This window comes from Sinohyriopsis cumingii, chromosome 4 (assembly GCF_028554795.1).
Source record: "Sinohyriopsis cumingii isolate HCF-2022 chromosome 4, ASM2855479v2, whole genome shotgun sequence".
Classification (NCBI taxonomy): domain Eukaryota; kingdom Metazoa; phylum Mollusca; class Bivalvia; order Unionida; family Unionidae; genus Sinohyriopsis; species Sinohyriopsis cumingii.
The window spans coordinates 69,828,985-69,845,452 of NC_142964.1; the positions used below are offsets into that span (position 1 = coordinate 69,828,985).

The 16,468-nt window shown below is 37.0% G+C and overlaps 1 protein-coding gene across 3 annotated transcripts in view; it reads left to right on the forward strand.

The window, feature by feature from the left end:
* Positions 1 to 16,468, forward strand: part of LOC149801409 (limbic system-associated membrane protein-like) — a 136,206-nt gene that overhangs the window by 99,580 nt on the left and 20,158 nt on the right. For all 3 annotated transcript variants that reach the window (XM_089955505.1, XM_089955507.1, XM_089955506.1), the window contains exons 3-6: positions 163 to 367; positions 3,183 to 3,335; positions 4,059 to 4,187; positions 7,066 to 7,353. In XM_089955505.1, the coding sequence (XP_089811631.1) occupies positions 163 to 367; positions 3,183 to 3,335; positions 4,059 to 4,187; positions 7,066 to 7,353 (775 nt within the window). The remainder of the gene's footprint in view (positions 1 to 162; positions 368 to 3,182; positions 3,336 to 4,058; positions 4,188 to 7,065; positions 7,354 to 16,468) is intronic.

The window sequence follows — 16,468 nt, forward strand, 5'->3', positions numbered from 1 at the left end:
TTCTTGTTGGTCTACCAGTCAACGTGCTGGTGTACTAATGTCGGGAGACGATGTACTAAAGTTTGGATGACCCAGGTGGCCAAAACAGCGTTATTGCAACCGTGTCTTCTGAAACGTATGGGCTGCAAGGAGCATGAAATAATGCCTGTATCTAATTTGCAGGTGCTATGGATGGACCCCCGAGGTAAAGCGCTGACCATGGAGGATCGTCGCGTGATATTCGACCAGAGGATTAGCGTAGAGAGGCCGTATACAAGGGACTGGAACCTGCATATCCGGAGCGTCAAGCATTCTGACTCTGGGGAATACATGTGCCAGATAAATACAAGCCCCGTCAAGATAAAGAAAGTCCTTCTATACGTTTTTGGTAAGGATTAACCCAATATCATATGTTACTCTCTATAGTTTCTCACTTCGCATAAAATGTATGTTTCAAGGAAATGAATTTCCCATGAAATTCCTGAATGGTTATTCTATTCAATTACAAAAGAACTTGTTTATCGTAGGTATTGTTAAAATAACTTTCATTCCCTTTATTTTGGTGTATAACTGATGGGTCTATTATTGATTATAGAGTAAACAGCTTGGCTTTACTTCAGATGTGCTCCTCTTAAAGACTGGTACCCACAACTGGACATTATCATTTCCTGGATTTTCAATGTAATTTGGAACAAAACCGAACAGATAAATTTTATTTTTACTTTTCATAAATTTATATAATTTATTTTTCGCACTTTCAACTTATACTGGTTCCTCTCTCACAAATATATAAAAACTGCACAGAGAAACCATAGATTATTAAAATCAAACACAATTTTGTACGTCAGATGGAGAAATCTCTAACTAGGTGGACGGATTACTGGGAGGGAGCGAGACTTTGCTGAGTCCTAGCTTCTGAATTTCAACTCTACTAATGAGGTTTCTAATCATTCTGCTTTCATGTTCTTGCTTGTTCTTCCTCCTATTTCAAATAATGAATGTTTGGTACAATAAAATGGCGGATAATCCATTTAGAAATGGCACAAACATGCATAACAAAACATTTCCAAATATTTATCACATTCAAAAAGCATAATGTTTATATTACAAAGACGTGTTCACTGTGAGCTAAAGTTGTATGTCTTGTACTTTTTGTGCTAATTCTGAATATCGCAGAATATGTATCAGGCATCAAATATCTCGTGGGAAGAAGCATTTATGTTGGATATATGCATTTCATTTATGTATGTATGTATGTATGCATGCATGTATGTATGTATGTATGTATGTATGTATGTACAAATTTAAACGACAAATCAGCAAACGTCAAGCAATATAGCAATAATTCTTAAGGCAAAATTGATAAGATCCCCAGGAAGACAAAAACTCCTGTTAAAAATTAATATGCACCATCAAATAAATGTAAAAGGGTAAAATTACAAATCGTCCCCAAAAGATATACAAAACAGAGGTTTAAATAGATTTAATACACGGTCAAAATTATTATATATAAACCGCATTCTTTTCAAACATCTCAAGATATTCTCATATGGAACATCATCACAGGACACGACCATAGAAAATAGGTTGCCTTTATCAAGCCCCTCTCACGAGTTGAAGTGGCGCATCAGACTAATTATACATCCATGAGCCTGCAAAATAGAAGGGTGGATGGGGTCAGGCGGGACGTACCCGAACTGAACAAGCTAATACGCTGACTGTATTGAGAGCGAAATGCACTTATTTTGAAAACAGAAAATAGTAACGGCTTGTACGAATGTTCTGTGTCCAATATATTGCATGCAAGAAAATTTAATGAGACTAGCAATTTATTCACAGAACTTGGAAGCGAAGCTTTATACAATAGGCTCAAAATTTTGTTACAATTTCTATTCAGTACACTTTGTCCTATTATGAAGCAATATGGATCCTTAAATCGTGTAACTGTAAGAGGGGAGTTTGCATGAACCATGTCAATTTTGAGATTATAAAAGGTTAAACGTCTGATTGTCACTGAATTATAATTGTGCAATGGATAAAATCCATTTCAGATATGTTCTGAAAACAGTGTTCGCAATATCTCACTATTTTCCTAAAACATACTTTTATATAATTTCCTGAATGACTAAACAGTTTGAATATAGATGCTAAGAATAACACTTTCTTTGAAGCCAGAACCAGAAAACTATGCGTAAACAGTTGTATTTGTAAGCAGCGCTTGCACCGTGACACGAAGTAATTGTTTATGAATTAAGACATAAAAAATATGTTGGACACGGTCGTCAAGTGTTTTATATAACTGAGAACGATATACAACCTTATTATATATGCACATAGCAAATTAAATCGCAAAAAACTAGGAATCAAGTAATTAATAATGGGGGAAGGGTCTGCCATCAGTTTCCACGTTTCAAGATGAGAAAGAACATCACTTTTCAAACTTATTTTATCAGCTATCCTATCTTCTTCCAAAGATTGGTAAATAAAAGTTAAAGTTTCATCGGAAATTACATGCCAAAAATTCACGAGATTTCTATCTCATAATCGTACCGTACCACTGAGAAACGTGGTATAGGTACGAGTCCATCCGTTCAACACTGAACAACTAATCATGAGTATTCCTGTCACAGTTGTTCTCGAAATTTCTTAATGCTAGCGCCTAACGTGCACACATCACACGGTACATCAACGAACGTTAGTAATTTTAGCTGGAAAGATGTGCCTAGTCTAAGGGAACGTGTTTTCTTCCGTGTGTTTGCAAATAACGAAACACTTAACTATCACTTTGGCAACGGAGATAGCGACCTCTGCGGTGACAACAACTGCGTCATCTTTGTGCGATAATATATGAATTTTTTGTGTTTAAATATTTTTGCAAGTAAGATATTGTGGCGATACATCATAATTAGGTGTGCAGATGAGACACTGTGTTCCGCGGGATCGTTGTATATCATCTCTTGTTACATGTAGGGACTTCTCTGCTTTCTCAGTTTTGCAAATTTCCGACTATTTTAAATCTATGTGCTTAATTTTTAGATTTGCCTGTTTAATCAAAGGAATGATTACTGATGATGCTTCATACCTTTGTCCTCCTTAATTTTGTTTTTCGCTATTTGTGATTAGATTGACATATCGCAGAAAAAATATCGAGCAGGAAATAATTTTTCCTTTGCTCATTTTATCCTAATTGGTATTTTTTTCAGAGCCCGCCAAAATTAACGGCCACATGTCAGCGGGCGACCAGGTGGTACAAGAAGGTGAAAAAGTGACACTATGGTGCAACGTTACAGGAATTCCTCCTCCACGGGTCACGTGGTTCAGGAAATCCATCCATAACAAACATGCTGCGAAAGAAGGTATTGAATCTAATACAAAGAGCAGAGTTTTTTTGTGCGATGTTACAAACAACAGTTGAATATCCGTTGATTAGGTTACTGGATTTACGAGGAGATAAGATGCATCAGAAACCTAGCCGAAGCACATCCAATGGCCAGTTTTGTCGAATTAAAATTCATACACACACACACACACACACACACACACACACACACACACACACACACACATATATATATATATATATATATATATATATATATATATATATATATATATATATATATATATATATATATATATATATATATATATATATATATATATATATATATATAGCATTTTGCATTATAATAAAAGCGATTTTCGGCACATGAAGGAGCAAAAATTATACTTTGTTTACACTTTGATCCTCTATTTTCTTGCCATTGCCAACATTAAGGCCAACGCTGACTCAACCGTCTGTTATCCACTCATTGCAACCATATAGATCAAAACAGATTAAAATGTATGTTTTATTAATGACTGAAGCACAAATATGTCTCATTTGTTACACTTTTTCGCATAGTCACAGTTTCTTTAGGAATCTTCATCTAAATAAATAAGAACATTCAGATAAAATTCCTCTTATTTCTGTCGGATTGCATAAAGAGACAATTATAAATAAAGAAATGATTTTTTGTCGGTTTCATTGTTTATTCATCTCATATTCTTTCTGCAACAAAGTTTTATAATTTTTTAAGCTATTGGGAACGAGGGAGAGATTTTGATAATTCACAATATAACGAGATACTGTGATGATGTTTATGAATGTGTGGCCTTCAACGACATTGAACCTGCAGACAGCAGAGAAATGAAAGTGACTGTCGAATGTAAGTACGAATTTCACTTTCTGCTTTTATGGATAAAATTTGCTTAGGATAAATGTCCAGCCATATCAAAACTTTTGGCAGAAGATAACGTTAGAATGCGCAGATAGATAAAAGATAGATTTTCAAAATTCCTGGAATTGACCGTGTTGGATTTTTACATTTACAATCCACAAAAAAGATAGCATTCATTTACCAATGACATGCAACGGCTCCAATAGCCACTTACCCCTGTGTAAAAAATTAACACTTCCACAACTACAGAACTAACATGGCGGATTACATCTAAGCAGACCACTCTTTCATCATGTATCTAAGGAGAGGTGTTCATCTGTATAACGATAATAATGGTGTTGAAATCATTCGTGCGCGAAACGAATTCGATAGTTTTAGCGACATTACGACACGCTTACGTGAAATTTCAACACAGCTATTGACTCGGATATCATTCATGATTCTGAGCTGAACAAATTCTAATATGCCGTCAAACGTTTTGATGAAATTGTGATGTCATGGTTGTCCCTGTGATTTATGTCATGGATAATTAATTACATTTTCTGCTCCTTTTTTGTCAATCAATATTTTCCAAAATTAAAATGGGGATACTAGTCTTGCATTTGAGGATTGGAAAACATTTAAGATGGTTTTATTGATGTAAATATCCACTTTACCGTCACTTTGGATGCGTCGTTCTTAAAACTAAATCTGCGACAGTAAAACAATCATTAATGTCCTCGTGTCATACATGGCTATCATCCCCATATTTGGAATACCTTTCATATATTCATAAAAATCTTGTATCTTCGTTAAGATCATCGCTCACCTCAAAACTGATTCACATGTTTATGGTCGAATCCGGGTAAAGAACATTTTATTTAACGTACAAGTTCCCCGTTTCTAAATCCAGTTTCAAGTATATATTAAAATAATAGCCAGTTTGTTTTTTCTCAGACGTTCTTTCTGAATCGTATCGGTTGACTTTTGGTTGACTTTCATTCTATTATGAATTGAAAGTACAATATTCAATGATACCTGGAAAAATATTTCCATTCGACGTTCAAATGAGTATGTTGCCAGAACTAAGTGTAAAATAATGACCTTTGGAGACATTAAAGCTTAATAACATTTCATGTGTGGATGAAAGCTCAAGATATATTTTTTTAATAATATACTGGAATATCGTGTTTATCTAAGCTTTTGCAAACTTATAATCCAAGATCTTATGTATTTCTGCTCCATTAAATATATTTTTTAACATTTTAATTATTTCACTTCTCATAAATTAATTTCATGCACAGTTAATTCCCATTTTTCAAATTATTATTATTATTATTAGTAGTAGTAGTAGTAGTAGTAGTAGTATTGTTGTTGTTCTTGTTCTTGTTATTATTATTATTGTTATTGTTGTTATTATTATTGTTGCTATTGTTATTATTATTATTATCATCATCATCATCATTGTCATCGTCCTCAACAACAACGCGTCGAATTGTCAGCATCAGATAATAAGGTTCATTACGATATACTAATCACCGAGTCTTGATCCGGAATTTCTTAAAACAAAACGTGACCTAGCATTTAAGATCGAATTACTATGATAATGATATATATATATTTCCATACCATTATATTTTTATATAAAATCCCAAAACTTAACTGAAAAAAAAAGAAATCGTTTAACATTCCAACCTTTCTTATACGAACTTCATCGGCAGTCAGACTCATTGTTTTGAACAGTTTATATGCGCACTAATATCAGTTTTATTTATGAAGCGTAGATCGGAACATAGCTCGGCCATTTCCTTCAGGTCGTGAAATAACCTCGGAAATAGTTGTAAGAATACATACCAATATCCTTGTGTATGGTAATTCGCCTCTGGCGGAGCGCACCACCTATGTTATGACAGCAAAGGCCGAGGTTATCGTTACTGTGACTTGGTCCGAGGTGAAGGGGACTAGTTCAGAAAGTAGTCCTCAATGGCGACGAATTACGTCCGAAGTCAATTTTACGACCTGACGGAAAAGTTGAGCGATATTCTGATCGATGAAGCGTGTGTAAATACTGTCACTGTTCATAACACGAGTTCTTCGACTCACGGGAGCAGTGGGCCCAAAAAGACCCATGTGTATGATTTACAGTTATTGTGTAGTTGTCAGAATTTGCATCACGGAAGATACAAGTAGCTGAATAACTAGAAAAGTTTATATCCGAAGCCTTGCTGATAGCTTTTGAACTGTTTCTGGCGGGACATTGTGGGATACAACGATATGGACTTGGCATTGAAATGACAGCATTATTTTCAGTTATTTGCAGCGGAATTTAAGGTTTCGAACCCCGGCCGAGTCATACCAAAGACATAAGAAATGGTATCGTAGCTGCCTCGCTTGGCGCTCAGCATTAAGAGATTAGTGTTAGGACTGGTCGGCCCGTTGTCAGGATAAATTGACTGAGTGGCACATGATGCTACATGTCAGCGGCATGATGCCCCAATGCTAGACATCACTATAAACCATCATACTGCATACATCGTGGTGATATGACTGAAACTTTTTTGAAGCTACGTTAAAAATCCAGATCACACACACACGCGTGTTAAAGAGAATGCTACTCATTTCCATTCATATGTCAAATGAGGCTACGGCATAGTTACGCTCGTTTAGCTGTAACCAGGAGACAACGTGAAAAAAATGTAGTTCCAGCCTCGTTTGAAAGCATGGTAATACGGAATCAAAAAAGGACAATATCGTATTCCTACTTTGGAGATTTCACGGTAAAAATCTCTGGCTCATTCTCTGGTTTAAAAAAATCGATGGGCATATAATAAACTTAAATATCCACAATTTCTTTACATCCATTTCTGACTTTTTGAAAACATTTCAGTTCAACCAGAGGTCGAGCTGTATACAAAACGTATGAGTCAATCAAAAGGAAGGGAAACAATTTTGGATTGCAAGATAACAGCCAATCCGCACGGTTTTAACATCTGGAGGAAAGACGGAAAGGATATACAGGCCTCACATAAATATGGCATTCAAGTTTTTGACGAAGATACTTACAGTAAAACCTTGAGTCTACGTATTGGTAATATAGACGACAGGGACTTTGGGGAATATACGTGCGTGGCACAGAATCGTCTAGGAATGGATCAGGACAACATGTTGTTATTTGGTAGGTGTGTCTCCTGAGTTATTTAGCTGTTTCCTCGGCTAGCAATACTTATATATTTCTGTCTATCTGTCTATTTATCTGCTTATTTACTGATTCGTCTGTCTGTCTGCAACTCTGCTTATTTATTCATATGTGCCTCGCTGCATACATATGCATGTTTAGCCCCGAAGGTCAGTATGTTTGCAGGGCAATAGGTCCTGGAATATTGATTTAATGAAATCCAGCATCTAGATCTAATAGGTACTTGGCCTACTTCTGTTGTTGAACATGCATACAGTATGCAGGGGTAAATGCAGGGGAAGGAGGATATAAATTCTTGCTGACGATTATCTTGCGCTCAGATACAATCCTTTAATGAAAATGTGTACCAGACGGTAGTTGGGGTAGCGGAGACGAACGCTTGATAAAGGCGCATGAAGCAGTTGCTATATATGTGGCAAACTATTCGGTCGACCAATTAAATTGCCAGATTGATTTAATGAGATATAAAGGATCTCAAATGGGTAATGATTTAATATTGAATGTCTAAAACGAGATGAAAAAAATCCAGCGACGAGTTTCATAAATTTAATATTAAATCATTACCCATCAGAGATTATGTTTATCACAGTTTTTATTTTAATGGAAATAGTTTAGAGAGATTAGAATAAATAATTTTGCTAATTTCTGACTCAAACTACGCACCTTTCATATGTTGCGAGTAAAATAATATAGTCCCAGATGCAGTTATGCAACCGTTAACAATTAAAAGTAGACGTTTCAACAACTTGTAAATCTCAGACCAACTATTCCTCCCAATGAATAAAACATTTGACACTGACAACATTTGACACTGACAACATTTGTCAACACAGAATATCCATTGGCAGTTCCGTGTGATATCACGACTCAACAAACGATCAATGCTCACACCTAAGTGTGTCAGTTTCACTATTAAGTATTTCAGTTGTTGGATATTCACGTGAAGTGATGATTATTGGAATTAGAAATTTCTAGATTTACTATAATATATTTGTGACCGGATATTTGCATTATTTTATTTGGAAGAGTAGACTACAGGAATCACGGTACTAGTTCAGTTCCCATAGTAAACTATGGAAACACCATGATATTAAAAATTCAATGGCTTTAAATTTCTGAGTGCTCATGACCAAACCTATATTTATCAGTATAGAAGAAACCTGTGTGACAGCTTCTGTGTAAAGGAATGCATATGAGCCGTGGCATTTTCTGGACCTACATGTGTTTGAAACATGCGCTTTCAATTCCTCCCCTAATAGTGAGGTACTAATTTCAGTAATGAGTGTTCCAAACTTAAGACTGTTAAAGGACTAAAATTCCATCAAGAAAACAATGTCTCTATTTTTTAAGTTACTTGTAGAATAAGCTCTGAAAAGATTCTTTTTCCTACAAAATAACTTTCATTATCAACCAATCCTGGCCAAACAAACCCATATATACTCTATTTTATGTTCACCGATTTCCAGGCTTGTTCCCACTTTTCCATGCAATTAGTACCGTGTGTCCTACAGTAGACATAGACAAATTTTATTTTCAGAGTCAGAACTGCCTCACATAGTAAGAAACAGCAGCTTCTTAAAGCTATTTAAAGGCGTAAAAATCTTGAAGTTGGATAACATTCTTCTGTGAATAGAGGTGATTTTATTTACTCCTGTTAAGTAACATTCAAACCACACTTGTATATCAAGTGGAATATTACAGGTATACTGCCCCCTCCCATCACCGCCCCAACCCCAACTATCAATAGACTAATACTAATATTTGTTATTGTTGTTCTTCTTTTTGGGATTTTACACCAGTTATTCAGCTTATGATATGATACACGGCGTGAAGAGTCCATGTGGGGTAAATTGGCCATATTCAGACAGACACGACCATTTTTTCCCCCAATCCTCTTTTTGGAATTCGATTCGGTTCGAAAAATGGCCGCCAAAATGTCGATAGTAATAATAAAAATAAAATGTTCCAGAAGGTGTGATAAGGAATTATCCCACGATCGCAGCCAGTCAGTTAAGAGAATAGTGTGCACGAATTTTCATTTGCTTTTTTGGACCAATCAGTATCACATAAAGTGATATGTTGACATGCTGTCATATCAAAGCTATTAAATGGCACATATGATGTGTAAATTGTACTGACTATGCGATATTATATTATATTATATTATATTATATTATATTATATTATATTATATTATATTATATCATATTATATCATATCATATCATATTATATTATATTATATTATAATATATTATATTATATTATATTATATTATATCACGATAGATTATGATTAAGATTTTTCCGAGACAAATGTTCATTAAGTCACAAATTTAACCACATTAAATATCGAGTTAAGTTTGTTTTTGATTCAACTTCGACCTATTTTGACAAACGAATTATTAAGTTTGTAACTATTTCCGACCCGTGTAAAAGTAAAATGACGATGATATGAGCGTTGACATTATCAACTGAAAATTGTTAAAATATATTTTTTTTGGGCCAGCAATATAAAGCATCGTTTCTTAATGTGGCTTCAGGATCAGAAATGTCTTAATGGTAACTAAATGGTTTATTACATTCGGCATGGAAAACAGTAATCACGTTGTTTCTTATGCGTTGTCTACTAAATACTTTAAAATAGTGATGACATTACGTCCGAACCAAACATTAAAAACTATTTACGTAGTATAAAAATACAAGTTTTGTATTTTTGTTCTGCTCTATGTTAAAGTCTTCTACCCCCATGAATGTGGCATCGCATTATCCACGCATGCCTGCGAACCCACTCACGGCCCTGCTATTGAAATTCGCGATCGTTTTCATGAGGTACCCAGAGGAAATCCGTGCGGGCTAGAAGACTTCAATCAAGATCAGTAACTAAGCGAAATCGCTATGATCCTACTAATACTCCGTCTACAGTCGTCTGTCCCTGACCACAATGACCACCACAACGACCACTGTCAACGGTCCACTGTCCGCGCCCATGACTGCTTAGCATGCAGTTTTATACGTCTCTGAGATTGTCCTTCAATGTAACAAATACAGGCGCAGGTACGACTCGGGTACAGCGCAGGTGCAACGCATATACTGCGTGAATACTACAATGCACGAGTAATTGTGAGAGTAAATGAGAGAGTAAATGCACGAGTATATCCGAGAGTAACTGCACGAGTATATCCGAAAGTAAATGCACGAGTATAGCCGATGGCAAATGCACGAGTAATTGTGAGAGTAAATGCACCAGTATATCTGAGAGTAATTGCACAAGTAATTGTGATAGTAAATGAGAGAGTAAATGCACGAGTATATCCGAGAGTAAATGCACGAGTATATTCGATAGCAAATGATGCAAGAGTAATTGTGAGAGTAAATGCACGAGTATATGTGAGAGTAAATGCACGAGTATATCTGAGCAAATGAACTAGAAAATGCGAGAGTAAATGCACAAGTACAACGAATTCCACGTCCAGAATCCACTATCCATCTACTACAGTCGTGATTTGAATCAACGATAGTGTAGTAAATAAACCGACCAATAGTATTTATATTGTATGAGTGAGTCTAAAGGCGGTGGTTATGAAATGATTTTCTACTGAACGGTGGCAGTCTTCTGACAAATAATCTCAGCAGGTTGTAACCGAATTACGCGTGTTGTTTCATTATATGAGGAAAAGGAGGAAGATGGCCGCTATCGCTTAACAGGCTTGAAGCAGCTGTTCCGTTTTTTAGTGCCGCTTTCATGATATTTGTACTTGTTGCCTGTTTTCAGCTTCGTTATTGTGTTCATTATGTATTAGCTGTTAAATTCGTATGTGTTTCTTGATCTCCTTGTTTTGAAAACTAGAACAATTAGACTTTTTCTCAGCTGTCTTGCTCCACTGTTTTTGAACAAACCGCCATCACATGATACTCGCCAGTCAACCCGTTTATGCTACGATGGACACTCATTAATTGCTTTAAATGAACACTCCTTGGCTCTCCACACTACAATGTGCTCTAGACTAAACGAACTGACTACATTCATAATTACCTAAATATAAACAGAAGCGAAAAAAGAAACGTTGTTTCAAAGCTGGCCGGCGTAGAACAGGAAGAAGAATCCCAGTTATCTCCCTTATTTCGGCACAACCATTAAAAAAAATTCGACCGTTAATTTAGATAACCTAATTCAAATCCCTATTAATTCGTCAATCTTTGTGTCAACTATCCAAGAAATACCTCTGCACTGCATTAATCAATGCCCAGTCAGTAGGACCACCGGAAAAGCGCACAGAAATAGTTAATTTTATCAACAACCAGAATGTTGACATATTTTTCCTGCCAGAAACATGACTAAAAACATCAGGCGATGAGCCCAAGTGTGCAGATCTAACACCCACTGGTTACTCCATCAAGTCGTTCCCCCGTAATTCTCGCGGAGGTGGAATTGCTGTCATCACAAAGAACTCCATGATAAAACGTCTCAACTACACCACAACATTCAATTTCGACCACACATCGTTTGAACTAGTCCAAACCACATCTCCCACTGGAGCAAAGGCAAGTCCATTTTTTCTGCCTATACCGCCCTCCTCCTAGTAGAAAAAAACAAGCTGGCCGACTCTCTCTTTTTGGAGCAGTTTCCGAATCTCCTGGAATATGGAAATTCGATAGGTGGAAACCTGATTATTCTTGGAGATTTCAACTTTCACTTTGACTGTCCTGGAAACTCAAATACATCAAAACTCATAGATTCCATTAATGTTTTCAACCTAAAACAGTCGGTTAACCAACCCACCCATAAACATGGTCACATTTTAGACTTGATTCTTCATAAAACTGATGATAACATTCTACAGTCCTCCCTGGTATCCCATGACCTTGCATCAGATCACCTCTGCATTATATGCCATCTTGACGTATCAGTCCCTAACCCTCCACCTTTATCTGCTACTAAGAGAAACCTCCGTATGATAAATAGAGCCAAACTAATGCACGACATCCAAGCAAACCTAGCAACTTGCTTACCTCCTAACGCAGAACAACTCGATAACTGTCTGCGTTCATTGCTTGACAAACATGCCCGAGCTGCTAAGTGCAGAGTATCAATTCAAAAGTGTTCTCCATAGTATAGCAATGTTATGGACCAGCTTCGCACTGCTAATAGAGACCGCCGTAAAACTGAGAGGCTCTGGCTTTCCACCAGATTCACTATTCATAAGCAAATCTATGAAGTCGCTAAGAAGAATATCACAAATATAGTCCATGCAGCGAAATCAGCCCACTACACTACTAAGATCATGGAAAGTTCCAGCTGCAAAAGCTCTTCGAGATTGCTGACAAGCTAATGTCAAGGAGCAAATCAACACCACTTCCAACTACCTTCTCTCCAGTCGACCTTCCGGACATGTTTGCAAATTTCTTCCGTGACAAAGTACAAGCCATTAGAGATAAGCTTGGCATCACAATTTCAATTGACTCGTCATCACCATACATTTGGAATACAGAATTTGAGCGGCAACCATTAGCAGCATTTGAACTTGTCTCTGTGGATTTCGTACGTACAATCGTGATGAAGAGTGCACCAAAGTCATGTGAACTTGATCCATTTCCAACATCACTGCTGCTTGAGTGTTTAGATCCAGTATTGCCTTCATTAACTGATATTATTAATACCTCTCTCTCATCCGGGGAATTCCCATCATTTTTCAAAACTGCCATTATAAAGCCTCTGCTGAAGAAACCAACATTAGACCATAACGATTTAAAGAACTACCGCCAGTTTCTAATCTCCCATTCATATAAAAAATCTTAGAAAAGGTTGTTCTATCCCAGCTTGTATCTCATTTAAATTCAAACAGTCTGTTTAGCAATGTACAATCTGCATATCGCCTTTGCCATAGTACTGAAACTACTCTTCTAAAAGTAGTTAATGACATTCTCTCTGCGTTGGATAGCGGAAAGATTACATTTCTCACCCTCTTTGATTTGTCTGCTGCATTTGACACAATAGGCCATGATATATTACTTTACCGTCTCCAGCATTTATTTGGCATTCATGATACAGCCTTACTGTGGTTCAAGTCCTACTTGGCCAAAAGGACACAAATTGTATCTGTAAATGGAATACACTCCAGCCCAGTTGATCTATGTTGTGGTGTTCCACAGGGGTCTGTTCTTGGACCTGTTCTCTTTATTCTGTACACTCAGTCGTTCTCAAGTGTCATAGATCATCATCCAGTGTCTCACCAGTTGTACGATGATGACACAAAAATATACAAATCTAGCCACCCAACTGAAGTTGATGCTACCATCCAAGGTGTAGAGAGGTGCATTTCTGATGTGAAATCATGGATGACATGTAACAAGCTGCAGATGAATGATGATAAAACTGAGGCCATTCTGATTACAAAACAAAGACTTTCTCATTCACATCCTTTACCTCAAACAATAAATATCAGCAACACTAACATTAAATTCACACACTCAGTACGAAACCTAGGCGTTACTCTGGACAGTACTGTCATATTGCACCAACATGTCAAGAACATATGCATGGCTGCATATCTTGAGCTGAGACGCATCAGCTCAGTTCGCAAATATCTTTCAGCTGATGCCACTAAAACACTTGTGTGTTCATTATTACTTTCAAGACTGCACTATTGTAACTCAGTTCTGTCTGGTTCATCTCAGTATCTACTCCAGAAACTTCAAAAAGTTCAAAACACAGCTGCTCGGATCATACTTAGAGTACCACGACCAGAGCACACCTCCCCGCTGCTCTGTACCCTACACTGGCTATCCATTCGATCCAGAATCAAACACAAAATTTGTTCTCTGTGCTACGTTTCACAGTCGAACTATAGTCCAACATACCTATCCGACCTCACCCATGTGTACACACCAGCAAGAGACTTTCGCTCCTCTTCTGACAATCGTATACTCACCAGTCCCACTATGAAAACAAAGTCATATGGACATCGTTCTTTTGCATACCAGGGCCCAGCAACGTGGAATGAATTGCCCACTGAACTTAGACACAGTGATCACATTCAAGAGGGCTCTCAAAACTCACTTATTTCGACTGGAAGAACAAACTTAATTACCTAATAATGTTTCCTACCTGAAATATTATCAGCATGTTTTTTTTATTTTTTAATGTTTTTCTAATTTCATGGTGTTTGTTTTTGTAATAATGATTATATGTTTTTTCTCTTATAGGTGTTGTCTAATGTAAAGCGCTTAGAGCTTCTAAAGATTAGGCGCTATACAAAGTCCTCATTATTTTTACTATTATTATATAATAGTCTAGGACATATGCAAATCGTGTTACCCACTAGCGCGTTTGAGCAATCTGGGCCATTAATTCCTGCGCATACTGATGTCCGAAAAACCGTACAACACAAACCTTGTTAACTCAACAGCGGTTCTGAATTTTTTGCCCGGGTCCACATGCAACAGAAGTCGCCATGTATGTCACCCACTGGCATAAATACATTAAAGTGCATCTGCAACATTTGCTGCATCTTAATTGCGCCGTCGTGTGACAGTCAGCCATTTTATGATATTCTAAGAGAATCTAATGAAGTGTTTTAGTCACCAGGAAGCAAAACGTACAATGCCGAGTTCTTCTCCACAGTCCATGATGTTCCTACCATTCGGTGTGATGCATGAAAACCAAGAGAAATCCTCGAGGATACTTTCCCATGGCCGACACAAAAGCACTTACGTGGTCTATAAAAAGCAACAATGCTCACACGTGTTTTACATTATCCGAGACTGCTGCAACATGTTCATGATATGTCGTGGCATTGATGCTCATGGTCTCTCAGACATTCATTGGATCTGGTGTGCTGTTGATTACTCGTGGTATGAGCTTTGAAATATGTTCGCCGAGGTCACCCGGGACCCACATAATTTCTTCCCGATTGACTTGACTGTTGGACAGCGAAAACATCGTGCAGGTTTGAATAAATGAAAATAAGAAAAACCTCAGTGTATATAATGACCACCGCCAGCGATGTCATAGCCAATTAGGCTGTTATTGTAACAGAAAATGAACCTGGTCCAATTGTCAGGACGACCCAAACCATTGAATGGTTGTAGATTACCCGCCCAGATGTGGTTATGGTCCATGTTGAGGCGGCCAAGACAACTGCGCCACCTCAACGCAAGTCCACGTTACCACGACTTGATATACTTAACAAGTTAGGTCGCAGAAAGATTGAGGAGGATGTCTTAAATTTTAAAACTTCTGTTACGTAACTTCTGTTACGTAACGGAGCCATATTATAATACACGTACCTACAATGTAGCATTTGACAACTGGACTAAGTGGATATATCGGGGAGTTTAAAAGGTACCCGGCACAAGCTAAAGAGTGGAAGGAATTTTGCGATAATGTCGAGAATTATAAAAACAAAAACCTGTTCACGAGAGTTGGTCAGAGACTTATTTGACAAACAACAACCGGAAGAAGGCGTTGCTTGTGAAGGTATCGACACAGAACAAAGTTAGCCATCGTTGATTGTGCAATCACAGGCCATGACCTCGTGTTGCACATGTGATTAAACATTTGAAATATTCAAAATTACCTTGTGACAAATGCAACCATTTTGTCGAAATAAAAATAATTTTTTGAATTACTTCGGTATTAAAATTGAAAAAGGTGTTAATATCATTCAAGTCGTAGCTTGATTACTCGAGAATTTCGGTACATTCCTTATTGACAGAAACCACCTAAGTACCGGTACTGTGGGAAAAAAAAGTGGTGACCACCATCGGATCAAATACCGCGGTAAAATGGTACACCTGCAATAATGTAACTTAGCGCGATTCTAAATTTTGTATACGCGAACTTGACCCTACACTCTGCTCTGCCATATTGAGCTAATCTCTACTGTACGTGGATTATATTGCACAGTCATCGTTAATAACTATTATTAGTTTGCAGGAAGGTAATAATAAGATTCCAACTGACCAACACATTCTGCGCGAAGAAATTGACCGTACCAGTTACACTATTGCACCAAACATTGGCATAATTACGACCAAGACTCTGGACATTCTGACCTGTGTAATGTTATTATATGCAATTATGCAGCCATAGAA